The sequence below is a fragment of the Myotis lucifugus genome, unplaced genomic scaffold (assembly GCF_000147115.1).
Source record: "Myotis lucifugus unplaced genomic scaffold, Myoluc2.0 scaffold_422, whole genome shotgun sequence".
NCBI classification, from domain to species: Eukaryota; Metazoa; Chordata; class Mammalia; order Chiroptera; family Vespertilionidae; genus Myotis; species Myotis lucifugus.
In genome coordinates this window covers 685,716-707,823 of record NW_005871470.1, presented here as the reverse complement: position 1 = coordinate 707,823, position 22,108 = coordinate 685,716, and the positions used below count along the sequence as shown (strand labels likewise).

Here is a 22,108-nt window from a genome sequence, read left to right as displayed (position 1 = left end):
ATGTGCAGGAACTAAATGAAGGATGACAAATGCTGCTGTGGAATTTGTATGGGAGAGATTATCTGGGTCATAAAAACTTAGTCTCAAAGGGACCTAAGTTATCATTTAGTCATTTCACATGTGGCAACACTTAAGACTGCTGGTTGGTGTTCATGTGGCCAGCACCTCCATTTCTCCTCACATCCGTCCTCTGTCCACAGAGCTCCTTCAACCTGCTGATGCTCACTCTCTTCTTGGCCTCAAGGGTGACTTAAGCCTCACCTTACTGTGAGATAGAACAGAAAAGACAGAGTTTTAAGGGAGAGATGTGAAAGTGTGGTAGAAAATACATTGCATCTGTTCAGATCCATATACAAAAACTTTCTTTTCAGACCCAAAATTCCATCACCTAATCATTGTACTGATTTATTCAACAAACACTTTTGAGCACCTACTTTGTGTAGGTACTGCTTCAGGCACATGAGTTATATCCCTGGACAAAACTACCAAAGTATCTTTCCTCTTGGAGCTCATATTTAGTGGGAGACAGAACATCACCAACAAACACGTACAGAAGTGGACTGTTAGAAGGTGAGGAGTGCTCTAGAGAAAGCAGAGCAGGCAAAGAGAAAGGGAATGTGGGAGGGACACTGCATTTAAAACTGATTGAATAGATATTCAAATACTTGGACACCAATGCCCATAGCTGCCCTATTCACAATAGTTAAAAGTAAAAGCATCCCAAATGTCTATTAACAGATGAATGGGCAAACGAATTGTGGTACATTATGCAACCATTGAAAGGAATGAAGTACTAACACATGTTTCAACATGAATGAACCTAGAAAACACTTTGCTAAATGAAGGAAATCAGATACAAAAGGTACTTACTGCGTGATTCCATTTATATGGGACTTTCAAAATAGGTAAATCCATAGAAATGCAAAGTGGATTGGTGGTTGCTAGGGGTAAGGGGAAGGGAGAAATGGGGGAAGTGGCTGCTAATGGCTGTGGGTTGTATTTGGGGCAATGAAAGTGTTTTGGAACCAGGCAGAGGTGAGAGTTGCATAGCATCGTGAATGTACTAATGCCACTGAATTATCCCTTTAAAATGGCTAATTCTATGTGATGTAAATTTTTCACCTCAGTAAAAAAATTCAGACAAAAAAAAGAGAAGAAAATTGTGTAACCAGGGCGAGTGAGGCTGGTTGGGAGGACACAACCGGGCACTAGCTCTGAGGAGGTGAGAGGGACGCCTAGTGGGTAACTGGAAGGCGTGGTCCAGACAGAAGAAAGAGCGAGGGCAGAGGAGGGAGGGGCCAGTGCATTTAAAGGTTGGCAAGGAGGAGGCAGGATGGGGAGGAGGAGTCAGGGAGGTCTCAGACCCCAAGGGCCCTTGGCTGCTGTAGGGTGTGGACACCTCCTTTGGGAGAGGCGAAAAGGCTTGGGAGGCCGTGTAATTCGACTTGCATTTTCAGAGTCTCTGGACCCTCTGTGTTAGCAAGAGTCTGAAGAGAAGTACAAGTAGAAGCAGGGAGATGCTGTTAAAATCCAGGAGAGAGAGGAGGGTGGCTCAGACAAGAAAGTGGCAATGGAGGCGGAGAGAGGTAGTTGCAGGTAGGATGCATTTCGAAGGTGAAACCATAGGATTTCCTGACCAATGGCACGTCAGATATGTGAGCAAGAGGAGAGTTGACCATGTACAGAGAGTTTAGCCTTAGGCAGCTGGGAGGATGGAGCCGCATCACTGAGATGAGGACTGTGGGAGAAGCTGCCCTCTTTAGGGGCCGGGTGGGGAGGACTGAGGCAAGAGGAGTTTAGTTATGAAGATAGTAAGTCTGTCAACTCCAGTTTGTCCTTGAATATTGGGCCGCGCCAGCACGGCCAAGGGTGATCCTGAGTGGTGGGTGCGGTTGAAAGGTTTGAGAAAAGACAGACAAGAGAATGAAAGCTGGGTCTCGGTGGGATGCTGCTCCCTGATGAGGAGACAACGATGACACCCACAAGCTGTGTCTTTATTTTATAGCAGATGCCACGAGGCTAAGTAGGGGCGTGATCACGTTGTTTACAGCATTCTCGTGAGTTTCATCCCCACTCAACTACATGCACCCGAACTCTATCACAAGGCACGTGGGGCCACGTGTTCAGACCATAGGTTCAAACTCACAACCATAGCTGTTGGCTATAATTGTGCTGGGAGGGCCCTGCCCTCCAGCTGGGACTTGCACGTGGCCATGAGAGGACTCTGCCCTCTCATCAGTCCGAGGCTTGAACCTGGCCAAACACTGTAGCCGCGCCCCACATATTCCCCTTTACTTTTGTTTTTAAACACACCCATTTATATGATCCAAAAAACTCTAAATAAATTGTTCAGCATAATCAAAACATCAAAACGAACCCCTGGCTATTAACAAAACCATAAACAGCAATGTTAACAAGAGAACGAAACTCTTGCTAATAACAAAGCAATACCAATGCAAAATCAAGCTACAAACATGTCAACATTTTCAGGACATCTTACTCAAAGTCCTTAGATTTAGCCCCGCAAGATTTTACAGAAAACTGACAGTTCACCAACATTAGCATAGCCTCCATTTGCTTTTCTAACATTTGCTTGGCCTCAGTTGCCATCTTCTTCAGCTGACTCCATGCTGATACCTCGGTCACTAGCGTAGTAAGATGCCGCCGATGCAAAGATGTGTTGATGCAAAACTAGTCCCCTGGATCAGGCTGTTTGGACGGTTGACTCTGACACTGAGTCCGCACCAGTCCCAGTCAAATCAGCCCCATCCACACCGGTGGAAGTCTGGTCCCTTCTCAGTCTCCTTCTTTATCCGCGGCTGCATGGAAATGAGCAACCCTCGGTCCTGCAGAGCCGGAGACCTTCAACTCTGAGTCTGGTGTCTCACACAGACCCAAAGTCCCAGGGAGCTATCAGGTCACACAAGCAAAGATAACCAACGCCTAGAAACAATGCAACTGCTGCAAGAGCTTAACCTAGGTCTAAAATAAAAATTACTTCCTTAAACATCAACCACCACAGCCATCTTCTATTTCTACTTATTTTTCTATTTCTACAGCTTATTTCTACCGCTTATTTCTACTTATTTCTCTATTCCTACTACTTATTTCTACCACTTATTTCTACTTATTTCTCTATTTTTGCAGCTTATTTCTACTGCTTATTTCTACTTATTTTTCTATTTCTACAGCTTATTTCTACCGCTTATTTCTACTTATTTCTCTATTCCTACTACTTATTTCTACCACTTATTTCTACTTATTTCTCTATTTTTGCAGCTTATTTCTACTGCTTATTTCTACTTATTTTTCTATTTCTACAGCTTATTTCTACATATTTCTCTATTTCTACAACTATTACTACCGCTTATTTTTACTTATTTCTTTATTTCTACAGCTTATTTCCTACCACTTATTTTTTCTAACATCTACCATTAATTTCTACCGCTTATTTTCTACCGCTTCTCTATTTCTCTATGCTAAAAATGGCTGAAGGAGTAGCTTCCACTCCTTGCTTTTCTGCTATTTGCTGGGCCTCAGTTGTTAGCTTCTTCAACTGACCCCATGTTGACACCTCGGCCCCTAGTGTAGCCTTTGTTTTCGTTTTCTTCCTCTTTGCTGTCATCGGGGCAACTCTCAGTCTCTTGAATGGAGGGACAAGGAGCTTTTCTGGGTCCATTGTGGTGTCGCACATATCGTTCTGGCACCCAAATTGGCTACTGCTCCTTCTGGAAAGATACAAACACAACCTCTTCTCCCCCTTTTTGTTTTAGTAATTGCATTTTAAGAGTATGATTGGCTACTAAATCCTGAAGTATCTTCCCCAGCCTGCCTAGCCTCATGCAGAGACCACTGGAATAGACACAGAGATCCCACTCTTGTTCTTGCTTGTTTAGAAGGCAACTGGAGAGGCTTAAGAGTGACAGTAAGCTTCTCGAAGGCTTGCATTAGACCCCCATCATCCCAGTCCTGCATGCGTTGTTCCCTCTCTGCCTCCTCCTCCAATTCTCATTCATTTTGGGGAGGAAGCACATTGTTCAGAGGGCTTTCCCCCACAGGAATGGTAGCCCCAGGGACTGGAGGAGGTAATGGAGGTGCCGAAGGAATAATTGGAGTCAGAAGCCTCTGGTCACTTTCTACTATTTGTCTTACACCTCCTGCCACATTCATCCATCCCTTTTCGGGAAGGGGCTCTAGGTAGTCCCGAATCACGGACCACAAACTGAAGATAGAAGCAGGACTTTTCTCTGGGCTTTCAGCTATATAGCAATCCCTAAGTTGCTTCCGCTTATTTCTACCTTAGAAATTTAAAAATTCCTACTTTAAAAATGCTTCAATTAAGCATTTTCCCATGTTCTACACCGAGCTAATTTACCACACTTCGGCTCCCTACCTTACTTTTGTTTTTTTGGCCTTATCTCACTTTTGCTTTTTAAGCTTACCTTATGCGTGTGCCTTGGAGCCTCCTTTCACCTGACCACTTTTAAATTCCCCCTGAACTCAGGCCTGTTCGGATGCCACTTGGGCCTGCTCAGGCGCCACTTGGGCCATGCCAGCACGGCCAAGGGTGATCCTGGGGGGGGGGGGGTGAAAGGATTGAGAAAAGACAGACAAGAGAATGAAAGTTGGGTCTCGATGGGACGCTGCTCCCTGATGAGGAGACAACAATGACACCCACAAGCTGTGTCTTTATTTTATAGCAGATGCCACGAGGCAAAGTAGGGGCGTGATCAAGTTGTTTACAGCATTCTCGTGAGTTTCATCCCCACTCAACTACATGCATCCGAACTCTATCACAAGGCACGTGGAGCCACGTGTTCAGACCACAGGTTCAAGCTCACAACCATAGCTGTTGGCTATAATTGTGCTGGGAGGGCCCTGCCCTCCAGCTGGGACTTGCACGTGGCCATGAGAGGACTCTGCCCTCTCATCAGTCCGAGGCTTGAATCTGGCCAAACACTATAGCCATGCCCCATAGAATATATATGGCTTCTAGTTTTTCAAAGGAAGAATTGGGTGAGGCCCAAAGGTGGATGAAGGGAAGGAATTGGGTGCTGAGTACTCCTAGAATTTGGAGGGTAGCAAAGAAGAATAAAAAAATAAGTCCTTGGCCTGAGGTCTCTCAGGGATGGAGCTGGGCCCAGAGCCTTCTCCAGAGGCACAGACCTGGCCCCTGCCGCCACACACGGGGTCTGCCCAGCATCATCGCAGGCCCGGCCCACCTTTCATCAGGAAAAAGGCAGAAAGTGGCATCTAAGATGCTCTCCGATGAAATGAAGAAACAGGTCCCCTTATTCTAATGAGAATTGTTGTGTGAGAACCTGACTCCCTTAAGTTTGTGTATTTAACGTGACAAAAATGTCCTGATTTTTGACGTGGTTAATAGTAAGACAAGGCGCAGATGGCCAACTGTGGCATGTAGGACTTTGTTTTTATTTAGCTACAAAACTAGCCAAGATAAATATAGAAGCCTCCCAGGACCTCTTCCATGTTATGAAAAACTTCAGTGCCACATTCCAAATGTAAGCAGCCAGCTGTTACTCTGACAATATAAGATTTTTGTTTGCTTATTTTGTCTTTTAGTTTTTTAGTGAAAATATCATAAGTAGGGACATGTAATATTTCAAAATCAGAAAAAATTATGACCAAATTAGGTTAGGTTAATATTGAAAATATTAACCTAAGAAATATTAACCTAAAATATTAACACCTGAAGAGTGTTGGAAAATCCTAAAAAGAGGGAATGTATGTGTCAGAAATGAGCAGATGTTGGAGAGTTCTCATTAACTTGGCAGGAATTCAAGGCTGCTCAAATCCGTTTTATTTATTTATTAATAGCTCTTGCCTTTCACATTTTATCTTGTTACTATAAACTACTATTTTTTAACTCTAGCCAGTTTGGCTCAGTGGCTAGAGCATCAGCCTATGGACCAAAGGGTCCTGGGTTCAATTCCGGTCAAGGACATGTACCTGGGTTGCAGGCTCCTCCCTGGCCCAGGCCCTGGTTGGTTGTATGCAGGAAGCAACCAATTGATGTGTTCCTCTCACATCAATGTTTCTCTCTGTCTCTCCCTCTCTCTTTTACTCTCCCTAAAAATCAATGGAAAAATATCCTCGGGTGAGGATTAACTAAGAAATAAAAAAATAAACAACTATGCTTTTGTATTGGATGGTATCATCTATGTATATAAAGAGCCAGGGGCCATCACATCCAAAAAAACCCAATGGACAAACAAACAGGCTGAGTGGGGTGACAAGGCCTGCAGGGGGATTAGTGAGGGATGACCAAATGACTGAGCAGCAGGCTGCGAGGGGGGGCAGTTGGGTGCAACCAGGCCGGCAGAGAAGGGCAGTAAGGGATGACCATGCTGGCGGGGTGGGGAAGGTTAGGGGCAACCAGGTCAGCAAGGGGAGCAGTTAGGGGCAATCAGGCTGGAAGGGGGGCCAGTTAGGGGCAATCGTGCAGGCAGGCAGGTGAGCAGTTACGAGCCAGTGGTCCAGGATTGTGAGAGGGATGTCCGACTGGACATCTGTAAAATGTTAATGATGTTGATGTAAGTACCACAAAGTAGTGTACTTTGAATGACAGGACTTACCTGTTGAATGATGACTGAATTATTTTATAATAATAGGCTTTATCAAATGTTTCTGTAACATTTCATGGTTATTATACTAAAATTCTAACTGAACCTCATTTTAAACTAAGAAGCCTAATTTAAAACTAAGAAAGTATGTAAATGTGGCCTAGTTTAATGCACAAATGCCTGAATAACATTCTTAACAGATGTTTTAGGATACAAAATGTAAGTCCATATTCAAGTATAAGAACATTCAGGATTGTACTATTTTAAAATATATTTTATTGATTTTTTACAGAGAGGAAGGGAGAGGGATAGAGAGTTAAAAACATCGATGAGAGAGAAACATCAATCAGCTGCCTCCTGCACACCCCCTACTGGGGATGTGCCTGCAACCAAGGTACATGCCCTTGACCGGAATCCAACCTGGGACCCTTCAGTCCGCAGGCTGACGCTCTATCCATTGAGCCAAACTGGTCAGGGCTAGGATTGTATTATTTTATGTAGCAAAACATTATGTAGAGTTCATGGTTCCCCAGACATTGTCCCAAGTTCGCCTGCTCCTGATTCTGTGGCCTCAGGGCCAACACTCATATGATCTTTTATAAGAAAGAAACCGCATACCAGGGGCCAAGGCGCCTGCCCTGCTGGAGCCAACCCCTAAGAGGCAGGGCTGAATCCTCGCTGAGCCTTTCTTCCAGTCCTGCCGGCAGAATGGGGAGCAGCAGGTCGCCCTGGAATTCTGCTCTGACCCCCTCGCCAGCTGCTGGTTATACACACACGAGGGGGACAGCTACGTGCAGCTGCCCGTGTAGCAGGGAAAGGGGAGGGAGGGTCCGCAGTCGGCCTTCGGGAGCTCAGAGTCCGATAACAAGGTGGCTAATGTACGATGTTACAAACGCTCAGCCGTGCTGGGGCCCAGGGTGGTCAGCGTCCTGCGGTGAACCCCCAGAGGGGCCGGGGTCCCGGCGCAGCCACCAAATGAAAGCTGCTCTGCCCTCTGTCTGTTCTCAGATACATTTCTTTTCTGAGTGAGGGACCCATCGAGGCATCTTATCTTTTTACAGCCTCGCTTCATCCTCCAGTGCCCCAGGGTCTGTGAGAAAACCTCTCCTCTATAGCTAGTGAGGTGAGTCACTGTCAGACAGCGGCGGCTCTCTTCCTGTGAGCGCCCCTCCCCAGGATCAAGAACTTTGAAAACTAATTTGAGATTAACAATGAGTGGACCTAATTCCCCAAATGTATGCCAAACATCTCATCTTCGGTCTTCCAGTAGTGACAAGACTGTCTTCAGTCCGTGCACACGACTAATAATCTAATCAGCTGCGTGCAGGTTGGGCGGGGCTTGGCGGTGAGGAAAGGCGGTGGTCCACTCCGGAACCGCTTGGACCCCCCTGGGCAGCGGTCCTCTCCTAACCTCCCCTACCTGGTGGCATTAGGACTTGGAAGTAGGCACCTCGCTTTTGGAGCCAGCCTGCGGGGGTCCAGCTCCGGCTCTCCCCCTTCGAGGTCTGTGACTTGGACAGTTGCTTAGTCTCTCTGTGCCTGAGCGTCCTTGTCTGTAAATTGCAATACTAATAACAGCACCCGCCTCATGGGGATGCAGTCAGTACATTTGAGACACTTAGAACTTACCTGGCATAGAGCGAGTTCTAGGAAAAGCTCAGCGAGTATCATTCTTAATAATGCTGTGCTGGTCCGGAATTAGCCCCTGAATCCTTCTGGGAAGCGATGACTTTCAGAATTAAGCTGCATTTACTCAAATAGAGTCATCCCAGCTATGCAGAGCTGAAATTGGTTTCATGGGAGCCCAAGAATTATGTCTTCCTGCCATGCCCTTGGGGCGGCCTTCTTACTCACCTCCTCCCTCTAGTTCCCTGAGCTCCTTAGAAAACCTTTCTTTTATCCATCAGAACTGAGAGCCCAGCAGGGACTTAACTCTAAGGAGCTGGAAGCTGTTTTTGGATGAGATTGCATCACACTCTGAATCATAAACAAAACATGTGCAGGCTCTCTCCAAGGCCTGCCTGCTCCAAGGCTTGACCCTGGGGTTGCTTTTGAAACTCTCATCTGCCCCCACTGGCTGAGCCAGAGGAAGCGTCCAGGATTCTGGGAGGGCGGTTGCAAGGCCCCAGCATTCAAGTTAATTCGGAACCCAAATGGTAATAAGGTCAGGGTGATAAATGGCAAGCACTTTCTAGTGTGAGAACCTGATGCTAAAACAGAGGGGGGCATTTTGAGTACTTCCTCTCTGAAGGAATGTTGTCCTTAGGCTTAAATGTTTGTGCACCAACGTGAGGAATTCCTGGTACATGATGCACCAGCATTTTTGAACGTCATGAATTTTGGCCCAAAATCAAGGTTGAGGGTGGGCGGAGTGGTGGGCGGAGTGGTGCTGGCCTGAGGATGACTCAGGGCTCCCTTGGAACAAGAGCGCACTGGCACGTGAGGAGCCGCGGGAGCAGCGGAGCCAGCGATCCTGAGCTGTCCTCCAGTCGGGTGAGTATCAATTACCTACCTAAAGCTTGTGCTAAAAGCTTGTCTACTCATTTAATAAAAAGTATCAACAACCCATGTGTAGAGGAAGCGTGCTTTCTTAAAAGTTGTGTTTATTCTTATGTTTGTTGAATTCTATATTGGTTCCATCCCTCCCCTGACTTTTAAAGAAAAAAGATATAGTTAAGTGATTCTTCTGCTGAAGGAAAGGAGTGTGTGCAATTGCTTTCCACAGACTTTCCAGTGCCTTCAGAAAGCCTCGGTGCATCCTGGGGACGCGCAGGGCAGGGACGGCCCTCTGAGGGTCGCTGCAGTGTCCAGGGCAACTATTGGACTCACGCTTCACCCCTCACGCTCCCACACCTGCGTGGCGCTCGGAGGACTGTGTGCATGTGCCTGAGTGTGGCCAGGCTGTGCACGCAGCTGCCAGCCTGTACGGATGGTTGTAATTTTATGTTAACATCAATAATGTTGTGCTTTCCAGGGTCTGTCAAATTTTATGTTTTTAATTTCTTCAAAAATACAAATTCATTTTCTTTGCTTTTAATTTAGCTTCTTTCAGTCCATTGTCAATAGACAGTGAAATAGTGCGTCCATTGCGAGGTTGTTCTCCGGGTGCCGGGTCCCGGGTCCGGGCACAGCGCAGCGCTGCTCTCCTGAAACCGCTGCTTCCCATGCTTCTGCACAAGAACCTCCTGTGTGGGCCTTCTCCTGGGTGTAACGAAGCGAGTAAAAGTCATGGGTGTAAACATTTTACAAGTGATTTTGTATGATTTTCTTTCAGTGGAGAGACTGACGACTCTTTCCAGTGGTAAATCCTAGTAGCACCATCGATCTCCTTGGAGACCTTTACCGTCATATGTCAGGGATTCAACTTGAATAATTTCAACAGTCAGTTGGCAACGCTGCTCTAGCTGATAAACCAAGAATGAGACTTCCGGTCTTGGCGATCCTAACAGTTCTTATACATTTCACAGCAGCTTCAGTCAGTACGTATTGCTTTGCAACTGTAATTTAAAATGTTTTAAATTAAGTAATTTCAAGAACATTTGCCTTGTTTTAAGCTGCTTGCTTACAGCCATCCCAGTTGAATTGTAACCTGGAAATTTATTTATGCTCTATAATCATTCTTCACTACAAATCCGTGAAGATGAGTTCCTCGTAGATATCTCATCGTTTTGGTTTTACATGGTTTTACATGTTCAGCTATGTCACAGCTTACCAGGGTGCCTGCACGAGGGGGGCCCTGCACGCGCCTGGGGTGACAGCCTGCTGTGTACAGTGGACACGCCTTCCCCACGGGAGCAGTTTGGGGGACGTGGTTCCACATTGACTCTCCAATCTCTGGTACCCATTAGAGCAGCAGTTCTCAGCCTGTGGGTCTCGACCCCTTTGGCGGTCGAATGACCCTTTCACAGGGGTTGCCTAAGACCATCCTACATATCAGACATTTACATGATGATTCATAACAGTAGCAACATTACAGTGATGAAGTAGCAATGAAAATAATTTTATGGTTGGGTCACAACATGAGGAACTGTATTTAAAGGGCCAGAAGGTTGAGAACCACTGCATTAGAGCATTTCATAAAAGATCTTAATCACTTACTTATTCTTTCTCAGTTTAAGTATCACAAAGTGATACTTAAAGTGAGTGGCTCATTTCTCAATTTAATCCTAGAGGGGACTATCCTAGAGTATAAGAATTGTGATCTTTATGCAATCATTTCACAATCATTTCATATTTTTAATTTGCAGGCAGATCATTCGGGGGTTGGGAAAATGAGGCTTTACTTGTGAGATGTCCTACACAAGAAAATGCTCGACAAGCTGTGGAGTGGTATTACCCAAACACCAACCGAAGTGTCACCACCCAGAAAGGAAATCGTGTGTTTGCTGAAGGGGAATATCTTAAGCTTCTCCCAGCCAAAGTTGAGGATTCTGGAGTTTACACTTGCATGATCAGAAGGTAGGACCAGTCACCGTGATCATTAGGCTCGTTCTCTTCTCTAAGAGGTGATAGCCTGAGCTGCCCTCACCTTCCTTCTCTTTGTAGACTTTTCTGGTGTGGTTGGCTTTGCAAAGTGATTTGAGTAACAGAGTACTTCTAGGAACACGCTCAGGTTGGGGTGTAAGTGCTTATGAACTAACTACTTGGATGTAAAACTGCAGAGATTAATTTTTAGCCCAGTCTTTTCAGTTAGAAAAAAAACCTAGTTTTTCTAGTGACCAAGACATTGAGACTAGCTGCTCAGTTTTGGCTGGAAGTGAGAGTAAATCAGCACAGCAAACAGTAAGCGAGGCAGTGGGCACCTCGGGCCTGCGGGGGCACAGGAGGGTCATCACCATGCCTGGCACCTGAGAGGCGATTGGAGAGGGATGTGAGATTATGGCCTACAGATGATTCACTCTGCAGACAGGCTGCCACATGTTTTTGGCTGTATTTGGTACAGACAAAATGTCAGATGAACGTCACTGAAAGGCAGGACGGGCATAGTTAGGTGCCGAGGTTCTGCGGGCAGACAAGTTTCAATTCCAGACTCATCTCCATCACTAGTCAGCTGGATGCTTGCAAGTTACTTCTCTGTCCCTCAATTTCCTCATCTGTAATCTACATAAAATAATATAAACCAGATTTGGGTAAAATCATTTCATAATGCTAAGTAACTTTTTTAAATTGTTGGACTTATTTTAATAGTTCTACCTTGGTTGAGCCTGGACATATGAATGTCACCATATTTAAGAAACAACCAGGTTGCAAAATTCCAAATCGCCTGATATATTCAACAACCTTTGGTTCAGCAAAAGATTCCCAAATATATTGTCCTACCATTCAGCGCTACAATTGGACAGCACCTGTTGAGTGGTTTAAGGTAAAGGAAATTTGGGGAAATAAATGAAATTACACAAAATAGATGGACGTTAAGGATTATTAAGAGTGGAGTGGCATTTTGTATTTCAGAACTGTAAAGTTCTTCAAGGACCAAGGTACTACATACAAGAGGCTTATTTGCTGATTGACAATGCAACTAGCGAGGACACGGGTGATTATACATGCAAATTTATGCACAATGAAAATGGAGTCAGTTACAATGTGACAGCAACCAGATCGTTCGTCTTTCACAGTAAGTACAGAGCTTAGCACGACAGAACATTTGCCAACAGATCAGGCGGGAGGAGTGGCCCTGCTGTTGGTGTTCCTGCGCCGCCCTGGCCGCCTCCTGCGTCAGTCAGCACCTCAGTCGGCATCTCTGCCGTCACCACTATCAAGACTTAGACATTCCAGAGGGAGACGGAAACTAGCCCAAAATCACCTGTTCTTTCCTTTTTTACTTAATTTTCAAAGATAATGTGATCGAATGCTAACTTAACGTTTTTGACCGGCAGTACAACTATTTGAAGAGCAAGATTAACATTTCTTTCCCAATTTTTTTTTTTAAAATATATTTTATTGATTTTTTACAGAGAGGAAGGGAGAGAGATAGTTAGAAACATCGATGAGAGAGAAACATCGATCAGTTGCCTCCTGCACATCTCCCACTGGGGATGTGCCCGCAACCCAGGTACATGCCCTTGACCGGAATCGAACCTGGGACCTTTGAGTCCGCAGGCTGACACTCTATCCACTGAGCCAAACCGGTTTTGGCTTCTTTCCCAATTTGTTGTCAAAGATTCTGTAAATAGAAAATGTCTACTTAATCTCTGATGTAACTCACTGGACTAGAAGTTGAGTGAGAACCTTTATAAAGACACCTGAGTGTTGTCAAGTGGCTTTCAGCCCTGCTTTGCAATGCTTCCAACATCATCAAAGGCCTCAAGTAGTTTACTTAATTATAAATTTTTTCCAATTTATTTTAAACTCCACAAAAGCCCATTCAGGGAAAAGATATCACAATCAAGAGTGTCATATGGACACAGATGGTCCCTTAGCCTGGCTTGGCCGTGGGTGTGGAGGAAGCAGGCCTGTGTGTGATTTCCTGGGGCAGAGCCACGCGGAGAAAGGCTTTGGTGGGCCCTCCGCTTCCACAGGGAAAGGGGCCGTGGAACACACTCCAGTAGCCATCACCGCTCACAGCGGAACCGCAGGCTCCTAACCATGGGCCCTCAGTGGTGGGGCCCAGTCTGGGGCACACAGTCACCCGGGCGCCAGCCCGCACTCGGTCCCTGGGTGCCAGGCCACAGGCCCGGCACTTCCTGAGAGGCTGGGCCACGGGTGGGTGTGGGGGGAGGAGGAGGAGGCAGCAGAAACGGGGCTCCTGCGTTGATCATTCTCACTGGTGTTCTGATTTCCCCTTCCCTGAGGTGTACTTTTCTGACAATTGTTAGGTCGTACGATTAATTAATGGGTTGGACTAGTATTTGTGTAATGAGATAAAAGAGAATAAAAATATCAAAGAGCATAATCAGTAGTAAGGGAAAATGCTATTTTATTTTAAAGTTTTATTTCTTTGCGTCTGTGTGTATTTGCTGCCATTGTCGGCAGGAAATTTGAGAAGCATTGCTATGAAATAGGATAGAAATTTGAAATACATGTTTATATTGATGACCATCCAAAAGCTGTTCTAACATGGTATTCTCTTCTGGTCTTTGATTCAAGATGATGAAAGCTTTTCATGGTTTCCAGAAATAATAGCACCTCCACAAAATGAGACCCGGGACGTGGAAATCGGTAAGAAAACTCGGTAACTGTAGCCTGGAAACCCCCACCCGGCCTGAGACCCCCAGGTGGGCTGGCGCGCCCCGCGTCCTGAGGGTTACATGCGGTGTCGGCGGCAGCCCTGCCCCTGGCACTGGCTCAGAGTGGGGACATGTGGTCACAGCCATCCATGGCACCTACTCCGGAGTCAACTTTGTAACTCCTGTGCCCTTGTCCCTCCTGTCCGGGGTGGAAACTGTCCCCCTTACGCTTGTAAAGGGGACCAATGACATGCCCGAGGGTCTGGATATTCAGTGATAGGCCAGAACCAGGCTCTCCATCTCCGCCTTTCCTGGTCCCCCCAGTGGTGGGAGAGAGGATGCAAAGGTTTTGCATATAAACGTCCCACCCCACTGGTCCTCACCCACATGCTGGCTCATCTGCAGCCCTTTTCCCACTCCAGTTCCATCTCCCCGACCACCCCTGGCTGTGACACGGCCATGGCATTTCCACCTCTGTGCCTGCTTCTGCCCACTGTCTCACGTCTCACCTCTCAACACGAAGGTCAAATGCAAGCCTCTTTGAAGACCCGTTTCCTCCCCCCCACCCCCACTTCAGCAGGAGCACAGCTGTCAGGGAGCCAGGGCCGCCAGTTACTTGTGCAGCAGGCGGCCTCTCCCTGCAGGGACTTCTCCCTGTGTCCCATGTCGCCGCAACCTCTCTAGAGAACACCTGTGTTCTCATTGTTTGTTTACACCCTTGTCCCCCGTGTAGAGACCTGAGCTCCTTTTCTCTCTCCAGACACCTAATTCTAGAGGCAGGAGCTGGGAAGGGAGGGCTGGATGCATGTCCTCAGGCCCTCGAGGGGAGGCCGCCCGCCTCAGGTCTGAGGGAGGGAGTCTCCGTTAAAGGACTGGAAGGAGAGGGCTCTTGGGCGATGAAATACTGGGATGGCAGCAGGTCAGGTAAAGCAGTTTTACTCGCCTGGAGCGAGATGAAGAGAATTCAAAAGGAAGAGAAATGTGTGCGGGAGAGCAGTTAAGAAGAAAAGCCAGCTCACAGTAAAGGGAAATACTGCACTATAGCGTGGGACTGGAGCTGGAGGCATTTGTCTCTCTGGTTTCCTCTCCTGGTGAGATTGGAGGGGCTGAGCTCGAAGCCTAATTGTGAGGGACATAAAGATAACGGGGAGGGAGGCGGCGCAGACGGGAGGTGGGAATAGTCATCAACCATTTTTTCACATTAAATAAATACTATTTGCAGCATTTAATTTTACTGGTGAATTTCTTCTCCTGCAGGGAAAGCAGTGAACATCACTTGCTCCGCTTGCTTTGGGAAAGGCCCGCAGCTCCTGGACATCGTCCTGTGGCAGGTTAACGGGACCAACATTTGTAAGTTTAATGAAGCAAGAATTTGGCAGGAGCAAGAGCAAAATCAAAGGTATTTTCATATTGAAGTTGAAACACCCCCTTGGCCTCCCACACAATTGCAACTGCAAAATAGCATTGGAGGTAACAGTGGCCTTCTCAGTTCCAGCAGCACGGTGACCTGCCGGAGCTCCGTTCTGAGGATAGCGGATGTGAGAGAGGAGGATTTGTTGCTGAGGTACGACTGTAAGGCCATGAACCTCCATGGCGTGAGAAGGCGCTCGCTACGACTCAGGAGGAAAAAGCCAAGTAAGGAGTGTTTCCGAGGCATTGGTCACGAGCCTGCTGTATCAGCTGTGAGCTGAAAGCCTTTTCTCACAGAGCAGGGCCCGCAGGACAGCCCAGGGCCTCCCAGCAAAGGGGCTTCTCCTCTTGAGCACATGACCCTGCAGGCGGGCCGCCTCCCAATGTGTCTGGCAGCCTCTCTACCACTTTACTTCCTTCTTCCACCTCTCCCCTCCCCTGCCCTCTTCTTTCTCCTGCTCCCCCTCCTCCCCCTCCTCCCTCAGCTCTCGACCCCATTCCGCCTGTTGGTTCTCTGCCTCACAGCGGCTTCCTTGGGCCTCCTGCCCACTGTGTGTGAAAGAAGACAGCAGTCTGTGAACATATATCATGTCATAAGCATCATCCCTTTTATAATGTATTTTTGTCATAAAAAGCACACATTTTGTTAGTGAAGCTGGCAAAGTGAACGGAATGGTGAAGTATTTAATTTCTGTCCGTTCCAGTGAGAAAACCTTATTCCTGTGCATTGCTGATGTTGCCACTTTAGGAACGTTCTCTGGCACCTGGGGCTGGGACTGCTTCCATGTTCCCTGTGCCTGGTGTTTTGTTCCTTCTAGTTTATCTGTATTTGGTACCTTTCACCTGTTTTTCTTCACATCAATGTGGTTTTGTTCTGTCTCAACAACTGTGTAAATTAAACAAAAATGGTTGCTACTGTTGTACTGTCATGACGAATTTCTTTATTTCTAATCATAGAATAAAAGAAATTACAGCATTGTCTTTAATTTTAAAAACAAAAACTTAAAAGGCCTATATCCCCATATTATTAAATATTATTCAATAAATATGCGATACTCATAATAATAATATTATTACACATGTTTATTGTTTCCTCTGTACCAGGACCTAATTATTCTCCATTTGATTTCCCCTTAGTTAAAAGTCAATATCCATGAGAAGGGCTGCTACTATCCTCTAATTGTAAAGATGCGGAAACTGGGGTGCAGGGAGGCCAATAGCTTGCCCAGTTCTGGGGTTCCAGGGCCACGACCACACGCAGGCAGCGCTCCGTTTGTAAGCACTTTCAGGGAGCAGTCAGTGCTCAGTCGTCTCATAAAAACAGGCCTTTACGCACTGACTAGAGGCCCGGTGCACGACATTCGTGCAAGAGCAGGCCTTCCCCCCACCCCCACCCCCCATCCCCGCTGCCGGCACCGGCTTCCCTCTGGCACCTGGGACCCACCCCAGTGTCCCTCGCAGCCCCAGCTTCGTCCAGAAGGACGTCCGGTCTAATTAACATATTGCACTTTATTAACATTAACGGGTAGATGAGGCCCTGACACCTGGGAAGGCACAGAGCCACTTGCTCTGATGTCCCGGTTAACTTCTCTCCTTCCTTGGAAGTGGCAGCCACGCCCAGGGCGGGAGCTGCAGGAGGGAGCTGCGGAGGCCTGTGGTGGGCGCCTGTGCTAGGGGGCATTCGCTTACACCGCCCGCGGCACAGTGAGCTCTCTGCCAGGGTCCTGGCCATTCTTTTTTTCTTTTTTATTCTTTTGCCTATTTTAGGGCCTCATGTAAGTGGACTCATACAATATTTGCCCTTTGATGTGTGGTTTATTTCACTCAGCATTCTTCCTGCCACCTGAGCCAGGATTTCATTTCTTTCTAAGGCTGACATGCCCACCCTTTAAAGTCAGGCTCAGATGTGTTTTAACAAGATGCTTCACACATGGTGCTGTGGCTTTCATATCACATGAAGGCACGAGGCGCAGGTCTGGCTGCCTGGCGGTGACCTCAGCCTGCCGGTCAGTCCTGTACATCATCCTCCCTCCCCCGGCCGTGGCCCAGCTTTTCCTGCCGGCCCCCAGGCTGCCGCAGGAAGCCGTCATTTTAGCGGGAGTTGCGGAAATGGTCAGTGTGTAACTCCGCTCGCCTTCACACTCATTAGCTGGGACGCTGTGAAATGGAATTTCCCCTCGTTCCCCCAGCTGCTTGGTGACCCTAACTGGTCCAGTGCCTGCAGGAGAGGCAGGGTAAGCGCCAGTCCTCCGCCTGTTTGCTGACTTGCAGAGTAAGGAGTGGGTGCCCTGTTTACTTCTAACAGAGTTCAAAGTGTCACCTCTTCCGTTGGTGGTGCGGGAGGGCTTTCTCTAGGATGCATCGTGATATACTTCTGGTGTGTTTTGGGGGCGGATGACAATGGTTAACAAAACCATACAGGTTGAAGGTGCATAATTCTCCAGCACATCTGTGCACTGTACCGTGTGTCCATCACCCCCAGTCAAGTCTCCGTCCATCACCATTTATCCCCTTTACCCTCCTCCCCCTCCTCCAGCCCCCTCCCCCGGCAATTACCACACTGTTGTCCATGTCCATGAATATTCTCTTCTTTTTTCCCTTTTGCTCAATCTCTCCCCTCCACACATTCTGTCCCACCCCATCCCAGCAGCTGTCACCTGCTCTCCGTGAGTCTGGCTCTATTTTGCTTGTTAGTTCATTTTATTCATTAGATCCCACATCTGAGTGACGTCCATGGTGCTTGTCTTCCTCAGTCTGTCTTGGCCATTCTTGGTCTCACGGTGCTGGGCGCACAGGAAGTGGTGAGCAAGTGGAGGGAATTTTGAATATGGGCCCGTGCTTTTCCATGTCAAATCTGGGAGCCCATGCTTTGAGGTTTAAGGTGAAAATCAAAGGAGAACTATATAACCAACTCTCATTTGAGATTCTTCTCATGCACATCACTGAGTGGGGTTAATGCAAAACATGGTAGTTAGCAGTTCCAAAGGGAGAAGTAACCCTGAAACAGCCACCAAGACCGTTAATGGTCACAGCTCTTATGTTCAGTTTGCACATACCAGTCACAAGTCCTTGAAGATGGGGACCATCACGCAAATGTATTTTGTGGGGCAATGAGTGCAGGCTACAGTTCAGTGATGGCTAAGTAAAGTCCACCATAAGAGAGGTAAGGGGTCTGTGTGGGCCCTAGAGCCCGGAGCTTTGACTTCCCTACCAGAGAGCTTTAGAGGCTTAAGTGGCTCTTGCTTCTTCCCCACTCCTCCAGCCACCAACTCCAGATTCAGAAATCTCCGAGACCTGTTGACGCGTTCTCCTTAGTGCCCCAGCCCTGGGCTCGTCCACTCCTTTCTCATTATTGCATGAGTTCGAGCCCTCCTCACCTCTTACTCCAAGCTGCAGAAACTTGCTGCCCACTCTACTCCAAGTTTCTTTCCACAGAAACAAGCCTTCCACCGCCATCCAATTAATCCTGCTTGAAAGTCACGTTCATTGTTAACACTCACACAACGCTCCTCGTTGGCTCCCATGACCTTCAGAATAAAGGCGAAATGCCTTAGCTGTGGCCTTGATTCTTAACATATCTTCATTCCCCAAACTGAATTACTCCGGTTCCTCAGAAAACATACTCCCATCCTGCCCTTGTGCTCACAGCGTTGTCTCTTGCCAGGAGTAACACAGTTCTTTTTGCAACAATCTCAATCTTGCCTTTTCAGGGACCGCCTCCTGCAGGAAGTCTTCATTCCCAGTCCAGCATGGAGTGAGCACTCCTTCTAAAAACCTCTGATATATGCTTTTATTTCCTACCTGAGTTAAGTTTACGTGTCTCTATGCCTCGTATGCTCATTTTCACAGTAATAATTTTTGTCCTCCCACATCTTTTGAATAGTTGATCGTCAAAGCACCTACTACATGCTTGCTGGATTTGGCATATTGTTAATGCTCATTAATATCATGGTGATAATGCTGAAGGTGTTCTGGATTGAGGTTATTCTTCTCTGGAGGGACATAGCGAGGCCTTACAAAGCCAGGAACGGTAAGTGCAAGTTTCGAGTTCTTCAAAAGAAAAGGTGCCATAATAGCTCTTTGTTGCTTGTCTCCTACTCTCTTAATGGCTATGCTACAAAACCCAGTTTTCCTTCTGTTTACCAGCATGTGCTCCGCAAACCTTTCTGAGTCCACTCAGAAGCCATTCTTCATCCTGCCTGTCACTCCTTGTGATTCTAAGATGCAAATTAACAATTCGAACTTCCTCCCCAATAGATTGCTTTTCCTGCTAAAGCCCCAGTAACAGACTCTGCCCAAGTCCCAGAAAGGTTTACACATTTTGGAATTTAAACTTAACTAAATTGTTCCTGTTCCCAGACGTGCAGAGGTCAGACAGGTCCAGCAGCGCGCAGGGGCCCTGCTGCACCGTCTGACCAAGGCCTGGGGCGCGCACATGGAAGAAGACAGCTCTGCCTCTGCCTCTGCCTCTGCCTGTGAATACCTCGCTCGGAGGCAGATGGGCTTCAGCTGGTCCACAGGGTCCACTCCACTCGGGCTACTTGTTGGATCTTTTGGAAACTCAGTTCCCTGAAACATTTTACTCCCTTGCCACTATCAGCCTTTAGCAATGTTATCTCCCCAGGGGAAGCATCAGGCAAACAAAAGACAAGATCAAGATCTTACAGCACAGCATACCTTATCCGTGACTATACATACTTGTTAATAGAGTATTGATTAAATGTGACAATATGGTTTGAACTAAACTTCCAGCCTCTTGCCTGTTCTCTCTCATTCCGTCTGGGATAGTAAAAAGGAGGTTTTGAAATTAAGATTGATTTTCTGATGACATTTGTGGCAGCATACTATAGTCATCTCTAGATTCTACAATATTTTGGGGTGTTGGATACATTCATCAATAACCATAAAACTTGATGGCGAATACTAATTTCTTAGAATCACATAATAAAGTTGTACTTTTTGCTCTCACTTTCAGATGGAAAGATCTATGATGCTTATGTTATCTATCCACGGACCCACAAAGAGAGTCCAGAGGGGACCTGTTCTGTGGAGTACTTTGTTCACCAGATTCTGCCTGACGTTCTTGAAAATAAATGTGGCTACAGCTTATGCATTTATGGGCGAGATCTGCTACCTGGAGAAGGTAACACTATCAGCATACATCAAGGACAGAAATACACTTCCTCAGAAGGCTCAGGGAGGGTGGTCTCATCATTGCAGTGGATAAAGACTTAGTGTCATTATTCCAGGCCCAACAACGGTGACTCACTATTTCTCCAGAGGAAGGAGATGCTTATTCTTGCTCCTCCTGCCCCTCGGTTGCCCTGATCGAGAGGTCTGCACCAGGGAGGTGAGGACAGGGGAAGGCACCCTTAGCGTGTGGATTTGGCAGGCATTCTCCTACTTCCCATGTCCACCACTAAGATCACTCAACATCTCTTACTTCTCTCTAGAAGATGTGAAGGGGGACTCTAAAACCATGAAATTTTGTTCTACTATCCAGAGTCATTACCTAAAATATTTATGATTTTCCTTATGATGGTGAAACATTTGCAAATTTATCTTCTCACAAGAACAATAAGACTGTGTCTTTTGCTTCTTGATATTCCTAGTCGATTTCATGCACTTTTGGAAGCGGCATCACAGTCCCAGCAGCTCAGTAGTTGCTCTTATCTTTCTCCGTATTTGCATCACATGAATTCCTCCTTGCCCTTCCTGAATTCCTCAGGGGCCAGGAAGTATTTGAGAGCGATGAGGGAGGAACATAGTGATCAGGAGTCCAATCAAATTGATGTTTGGTAGACGGTGAGTTTAAACTGGCATTTCTACTGAAAAGAGGAGCTCACATGCTTACAGATTAAAGGATACACACAGCAGGTGAATCTGGTGACCCTGGCGTGCTGGAGTGATGTTAACCGCCTAGGCAGGGCTTGGGAGACGTGTACGATGCACACTTGAGTAAACTGAAAGCTAAGTCTTCTCTTGGGGCGCTCTTCTTCCTCCAGCTCTCCCACTGGCTGTCCACGGAGGCAGGGAGCTCAAACTGTCTCTTCATATTACACGTCCGCCCAAGAAGTTGCAGGGACTCCAGCTGGCAGTGATGTCACACCATGTGCACATCTGGCCGCAAGCTCTTCATCTCTTCTTTACCAGGCTCATCAACCTCACTTCTAGTTACAACTCTTCCCAGCCGAGTGTAAATGCCAGCTCACTGGTGCTCACTGTTTTTCATTTGGAAAAGTTTTCTACTTCCCCTTCAAGCATGTCCTCCGTCCTTACTGCAGCCGAAGCAAAATGAAATCCAACAAAATAACACCAGACTTGACTCTCTCCTTAGAAAATGTCAATGACTGACCGATGCAGTGTATTTCTTCCCTGCTAGAGACCTTCCATTTGCTCCTGCAACCCTGTTCAGTGGCCCTGGGTGGCTGATCATTACAGACCCACCACTCCCTCGCCCTCGGCTCCACGTTGGTTTTGGCCAAAGGAAGCTGCCCCTGGGTGATGCCCTTCTCTCTGCTGGAGCAGGGCTCCTGTCGCCGGCCTTCCTCGGGCCTTTACACTCCTTGGCTTCAGAGCTGCTTCCTTCCTCACACATTGGAGAGTGCATTTGCTCCCTGATATTGCCGGGTTGGGGGTCTGCCCCACCTCTCATTGATTTCCCTGGCTCTGCCCACATAAACTCTCTTTCATCTGTCCTTCTGAGTGTGCCCTGTTTTCTGTTAGGATCCTGACTGGTCCAAGGTCTCTGTCCGGCTCTATTTAACATTTCCTTCCTTATCTCAGACTCAGCAAATTGGCAGTCTCTCAGCCCCTCTCGGGAACATGTGGGGCTGTTTTGCCCCTGACTGGGTTTTCTTAACCATGCATCACTCTGCAGTGAGAACTGGGTTTTAATGTTTATCTAAGTCCACCCAGATGTTAGTTGAAATCTCTTTGGAGCTGATG

At 47.0% G+C, this 22,108-nt stretch overlaps 1 protein-coding gene across 3 annotated transcripts; it reads left to right on the top strand.

The window, feature by feature from the left end:
- The first annotated feature begins 8,924 nt into the window (after positions 1 to 8,924).
- On the top strand, positions 8,925 to 21,473 carry IL1RL1 (interleukin 1 receptor like 1). Of its 3 annotated transcripts, none has more exons than XM_023743984.1 (11): positions 8,925 to 9,077; positions 9,859 to 10,063; positions 10,832 to 11,042; positions 11,772 to 11,946; positions 12,036 to 12,198; positions 13,671 to 13,742; positions 15,008 to 15,149; positions 15,240 to 15,385; positions 19,044 to 19,190; positions 20,136 to 20,303; positions 21,166 to 21,473. In XM_023743984.1, the coding sequence occupies exons 2-11, from the start codon at positions 10,003 to 10,005 to the stop codon at positions 21,456 to 21,458; spliced, it is 1,578 nt and encodes a 525-aa protein (XP_023599752.1). In that variant the 5' UTR covers positions 8,925 to 9,077; positions 9,859 to 10,002; the 3' UTR covers positions 21,459 to 21,473. The 3 variants fall into 3 exon arrangements, with proteins under 3 accessions (XP_023599752.1, XP_023599751.1, XP_006102721.1); XM_023743983.1 differs by having other exon boundaries at positions 15,228 to 15,385; XM_006102659.3 differs by lacking the exons at positions 19,044 to 19,190; positions 20,136 to 20,303; positions 21,166 to 21,473 and having other exon boundaries at positions 8,926 to 9,077; positions 15,240 to 16,089.
- The last annotated feature ends 635 nt before the right edge of the window (positions 21,474 to 22,108 follow it).